Genomic DNA, 6,326 nt, shown 5'->3' with positions numbered 1-6,326 from the left:
TTTAATTAAATGCTGGCTGTTGTCAACATATAACCTACTTTTATGAGGTTTCCAAATGCCCGTGTTAGTATGTAGAGTTTATGTTGTGGTTTAATATCTCTTTTACTATAAAATTGACTTTATAAGTGTCATAATGTTCAGGCACTCATCAGATAAATCCATCAAAGCACATTTATGAGTTTCGCATTGGCCACGCCTCCTCTTGGCTGCTATTTAAACGCAGGCAATATTCCACAAAAGGTAACAGGTCCGAAGTCCCCTGGAGCTAGAAATCTGTTTCTCTTTGCTCTGTATGCTCCAACATAGACGACATTAAGAATTTTTTTCTTTTGGTTTAAAAATAGTTAAGTCGTTTTTTTTGCTTTGAAATCTGATATTTTTAACTGCTTTTCTTTTTTCTTAAATCTTGGGCACCACTACAAACATTCATATCGGACTACTCTCGCAGTCTGCTATCGTTGAGTAGCAGACAGGAAGATCCACAATGGCTCGTGTTTTAGTAACGTGTTTATTAATTGTGTCATCAGCGCATGTGGTGAGTATTTCACACCTGTTATGACACACTTATTGTAAGGCTTTTGTAAGCCGCGTCTTTGAAAAGTGGTTGATTCCCAGCGTCCTAATATTAGTCCTGTTTTATTCCCAAAGGCGGAATCATCCGGAGTGTTTGAGTTGAAAGTGCACTCTTTCACTAGTGCAAGCAGTGTATGTAAACGGTCCAGGGACTGCCAGATCTTTTTCCGCGTTTGTCTGAATCACCCACAAGACATACTACCAGAGCCACAGTGCCATTACGGCACTGGAAAGACAGGACTGTTCAACGCAGACTCCGTCTCCAGCAGTGCGCATATCCGTTTGCCTTATAATTTCAAGTGGCCGGTGAGTAACACAAATACTACTCATTATCAGTTCACATTTAAGTATGTATGCACATATAATGCATGTAATATTAAACAGAATTTTCTGACATTACAGGCAATCGTCTCGTTGATAATCGAAGCCTGGAACGCAGAGTCCCCTGATCAGTCAACAAGTATGCGCCCTACTGTTGCTTCATCCACAACAGTATTTGTTACCTCTAGATCAATATGTTTACTAATGTTTTATTTAATCCAGAAAACATCAACAACATGGTCAGCCGTTTGGCCACCAAAAGAAGACTCGCCATCAGCGAGGACTGGTCCCAGGACGTGCACGTCGCAGAGCAAAGCCAGCTGCGCTTTTCTTATCGTGTTGTGTGCGATGAATTCTACCATGGCGAGGAATGCTCGGTTTTCTGCCGCCCACGGAACGACGCATTCGGCCACTACAACTGTGACGCCGCTGGTAACATAATTTGCCTGCCTGGATGGGAAGGCGACTTTTGCATGAAACGTAAGTGTATTTGAATGTTGTTGGCGCTTGCATAAAAGAACAATCGCGGGAAAATAAGTAAATAAATAACGCGGGCAAGTTCAAAGGCTCCTTGCGGGCTCATAAAACTTTGCTTTTGTTTACTGTAATAATAGAAGCAAAGAGCACAATTTAATAAGCACGCGCTAAAACCTATGTTTCTTTTGTGTGCGTCCCAGCTGCTTAGTTTAGTAATTAATACTTGATTTGCCTGAGCCTCCATAAGGGGGGTTGTTTTATAATGCCCATTCTAATGTCCCCCTTTCTCTCCCTCTTCTTTTTAAACAGCCATCTGCTTGTCTGGCTGTATAGAGGAGCATGCTTCTTGTGAGGCCCCTGGTGAGTGCAAATGCCGCCTTGGGTGGCAGGGCCCCCTCTGTGACGAGTGCCAGCGATACCCAGGATGCCTGCATGGCACCTGCAACCAGCCCTTTCAGTGCACTTGCAAGGAAGGCTGGGGGGGTCTGTTCTGCAATGAGGATCTGAATTTTTGCACCAATCACAAGCCTTGCAAGAACAACGCCACCTGTACCAACACCGGCCAGGGCAGCTACACCTGCATCTGCAAGCCTGGCTTCAATGGCGAAAAATGCGAGTTCGAGACCAACGAGTGTGACAGCAACCCATGCAAGAACGGAGGCAGTTGCAATGTAAGCAACCGGTTGTGACACTACTATCTACAGTCTTGTTCTTTCTTGTCCTTGGAGCAGGAATTTTAATGGCTTGTGCTTTTTCTTCTTCTTAGGATCTGGTGAATGATTACACCTGCACGTGCCCTCAAGGATTCTATGGGAAAAACTGCGAGGTCAGCGGTATGACCTGTGCCAACGGGCCCTGCTTCAATGGAGGGACCTGCACGGTGAAGGGATCTTCTGGCTACTCCTGCCTCTGCCTTCCTGGTTACATGGGCTCCAACTGTGACAAGAAAAACGACCGATGCAGCAGCAACCCCTGTGCTAATGGTAAGCATATTTTTCCCTTATCTTTACCCATAAATGCAAAACATTCCAGTGTCATCCCCACCATCAAAATGCTGAACCTTCAGTTTTGTTGTTTTGAGATGCATCCACTGTGCGTGACATACTACTCTTGCATGATATAACAGACGCCAGAGAGGCTTTTACACTGATATGAATGGCGAGATAGAACTGTCATAAAGCAATGGACTTGCTTTCCCATGGGTTATGATTACTAGCCCTGGTTTACACCCTTGCCATTATTAGCTGTGTTTCCACAGTCAGACCAAAAGTGAGGGTCCCAGTGCATGCTAGGGCCAGTTGTGCTTCCACTGTCACTTCCGGGGCTTGATCGTGCCTCATCGTTGCTTCCTCGGGGCCAACAGCCAGGGATTTTTGGCCCACCTTGGGCCTAAGCGGGCCAACTGGGTCTAGAGGAGTGGTTATGCTCAAAGGTGGAGTTTATCCAAGTTAGGAGATGGTTTTCATATCAAGCTACCAGCTAAAATCAGCATTTAAAAGAGTCATATTTTTTTAAAACCATTTCAAAATGAACCTTCAGACATCAGTGAGTGTCTGGAATGACACACAGTTGAGATCCAATAGGAATTCTGTTCTTTGTGTGAAAAAAATGTAATAAATGCAATGCCAAAGGCTACGTATGCTAACCTTCAGCCTTAATAATAAATACACATTATTCTTATGGAAATACCAAAGACCGCTGAACGAACTTAGACAAATCATATATGATTAATCGTGTATTTATTTGGTTTCTTGTGTTTTTGTTGATATCAGACTTCTGCATCTGCTTGTGTAATACATTTTATATCCGTTTAATAACTTAATAACTCACAATTACTCTTGAGCTCCCTCTGTTGTTTTGCTGGATGGATAACAGTGTAGTGAGACAGGACAGTGCCCAAACATCTTCACATTATATCATTTCATGGAAAATTAATATAAAGTCTCATTCTTTCTAAATTTGAAACCTGGCTTTATCAATGTTTTTCTAATGTGTTATACGTGTATGCCTTTAGACTTAAATGGACTGAGTTGTTTTGTACATTTCTGTGATCACAAATAAATGAAGCAGCCGCAACTGAACAAGTAGGCCTATGTGTTTTCTCTTTTTATGTGGAATAATTATACATATTAGTTGGATTCAGCATCACTGTTGTTCACGTTTGACACAACTTTAAAAATAACTGTCACTGTAACTTTTTTTTCATAAATCATTGGTAAAATATCGATGCTGGAGTTCGTTTTGAGGTAGTTTTCATAAATGTTCCTTTCGCTGGTGAAATGGTGATGTTGTGTGACGTTTGCTTCAGAGAGGTGTGTTTTTAGAGTAGCGCTGGCCCAACAGTTGAAACGCAGCATGATTTTGGGTTCAGTTCAAGTTCCCTCATTATTAGGCTAATGCTTTAATATGGTTCCCCTATGTTTTTTTTTTTTTTTTTTTAAAGGTGGCCAGTGTCATGATACGGGAAACGGACTGATATGCCGATGCCGCCCCGGCTTCTCAGGCTTGCGTTGCGAAATCAACATTGACGACTGCGCAAACAACCCTTGCCAAAATGCTGGCACCTGCGTGGATGGAATCAACGGCTATACCTGCACATGCACGCTTGGTTTCTCAGGGAAAAACTGTGCTGTGCGCTCTGACGACTGCAGCCTCATGCCTTGCGGGAATGGAGGGACCTGCTACACCCATTTATCTGGGCCCTTCTGCCAGTGTCCACCAGGCTTCATGGGCACACTTTGTGAGGATAAAGACGAGCCTACTGTGGCCAGCTCTCCTCTTCCAGCGGCCTTGGTGGTCTCATTCATTCTAGGCCTCATCACTCTTACCCTAGTGGTCTTTGCCGCCATTGTGATCCTGAGACAGATGCGACGAGGTCAAAAAATCACCTCCACCACCGTGTGCAATGACTTGGAGTCCATCAACAACAGAGTCCCTTTGACCACGGCTTCAACTTTAGGCCGAGAAAAGGAGGCCTTGCTCATTCCTGGTGGTCCGCCATTTAAGGTGTGCAATAAAGATGTGGCTCTCAGATCCACAACCGTAGACAGTCATTCCAATGAAAAATCGAATTACAAGCAGAAGGTGGTGGACTACAATATGAGCATTGACGAAATACCCACAAACAGCAAACTAGACATGTACGTTCCTCTTCACGTCTCGTTTTATTTTGGCTTTTTATTTCATTGACATCAATGTGCAAAACTAACACTGATGTGTTTTCTTCATTTCAGGAAAAACTCTGAATCTACATTGCTGGTTCCACCACTGAACTATCCAAAAGAGGGAGTGTATCACCCTGTGTACATCATTCCTGAACACATAGAGCAATGCGTATTTGCTACTGAGGTAAGCATCTTCAGACATTGTTTTAAGTTCCTTCATTATTTATCATGATTTCAGTGTGATGCTTTTAAAGAACACGTGTTAATGGTTTTTCTGTTCTTTCTCAGGTTTAACAGTATTCTTCAATCTGGAGCACCTCAATCACCAGCGGGCCTGACCCGAAAATGTTTACAGTCTTAAACGACAAAAGGAAGGCGTTAAGAGAGCATATATTATATCTACATTATACTATTTATTTATTCATGCTGCTGAGTAAAAGGACTACTTCTTGTTATGGACGATGATTCTGCGACGACAAAGCAAAAGACTTGAAGACTTGAGGAACAACTTGCATTATTTGCACAATATATTTTCCTTTTTTAATTTTTTGTTAAATGACCTGAATACAATTTATATATATATATATATATATATATATATATATATATATATATATATATATATATATATATATATATATATATATATATATATATATCATTATATTTAACATTTACATAAAGACCAAGAACTCTCTGGAAGAGCTGGGCAGAATCAAGGATTTGTTCATCCCAGAAGCTTTGAAAAGGAAGAAAACAGGCATCCTGAAGTTCATCTCACTCTGTGAATCACATGAAGCCCAATCAATCAGTCTTATGGGTTGAGGAGGTGCAACTGAAGGATCTGGAACTGTGACCGTGGAGTATTTAACATTTTTTGGGATATATTTCGAAATGCTATTTATAGACGGATCTGTGATGAGAAGCAATCAAAGTTATTGAAACAAGCTGTTTTGGCTGTAAAAATGTCTTCAGAATCTGCAGTTTAATATGACTGTGATTTTACTTAGTGCCTACAATGGATTTGACTATCAGTGACGTGGACTCAAACCAAACTCAATCTTAATCAAGTGCCTCATCTTTCAATGTGTTATAGCTCAACGAAAAAAGGTACTCATTAGAAACACTGAAAAAAAAAATTGTTGTATGTATTCCGACAGAAAATGTTTGGATTGACTTTGACACAAATCGTTTGACCAACAGTGCACTATGGATGCCGTTGCATACAGCTTTCATCCCGTCAACATTCACTTCTGCTAAGCTATTTCTGACAATCCCAAGGCTCAAAAGTACCAGTTGGTTCAAACTGAAAGCCTCATCATTGTCAAGATTTCCTGGTTTCGAGAATCTCTGCATTAGGGTCTTTTTCAAAAAGAAAAAAAAAGTAAGATCAAGATTCTTAAGAGTAGATTTTTTTTCATTCCTTTCCTTTTTTTTTCTTCTTCGTACATGGCATTTGTTTGTTTCTTTAATTTTTGAAACCATTTATACCAAATAGATACTTTTATATTTTATACAGCCTTTCTTAATTTAACAATGCAATATTGTACAAAATTTTAGATATTCCTGCTATTTAATTGGAATGTAAATCATTTGTATTTATGAAAGATAAATGTATATATGTTTATGTATTGTTCATTTTGTCACAAATTCAAAAATATATATTTTTCATACAATAAATCCTGAAATAATTTACTTTGTATTGAATCATGACTTATTTTCTTTCAAGACTGCTGAGATAATACTAAGATGGATATATTCAGTTTTTAATTTTAAACAACTACCTATAGT

At 40.2% G+C, this 6,326-nt stretch overlaps 1 protein-coding gene across 1 annotated transcript; it reads left to right on the top strand.

The window, feature by feature from the left end:
- Positions 1–240: 240 nt before the first annotated feature.
- On the top strand, positions 241–5,120 carry LOC113058403 (delta-like protein C). The gene is made up of 9 exons (XM_026226270.1): positions 241–535; positions 649–879; positions 976–1,033; positions 1,117–1,374; positions 1,681–2,042; positions 2,138–2,354; positions 3,815–4,511; positions 4,605–4,719; positions 4,824–5,120. Exons 1-9 carry the CDS (start codon positions 485–487, stop codon positions 4,827–4,829), a joined length of 1,995 nt encoding a protein of 664 aa, XP_026082055.1. The 5' UTR covers positions 241–484; the 3' UTR covers positions 4,830–5,120.
- Positions 5,121–6,326: the final 1,206 nt, after the last annotated feature.

This window comes from Carassius auratus, chromosome 40, assembly GCF_003368295.1.
Source record: "Carassius auratus strain Wakin chromosome 40, ASM336829v1, whole genome shotgun sequence".
In the NCBI taxonomy this organism is placed as follows: Eukaryota; Metazoa; Chordata; class Actinopteri; order Cypriniformes; family Cyprinidae; genus Carassius; species Carassius auratus.
Note: the sequence above shows the minus strand (reverse complement) of the source record. Positions and strands in the feature narration are given on the sequence as shown.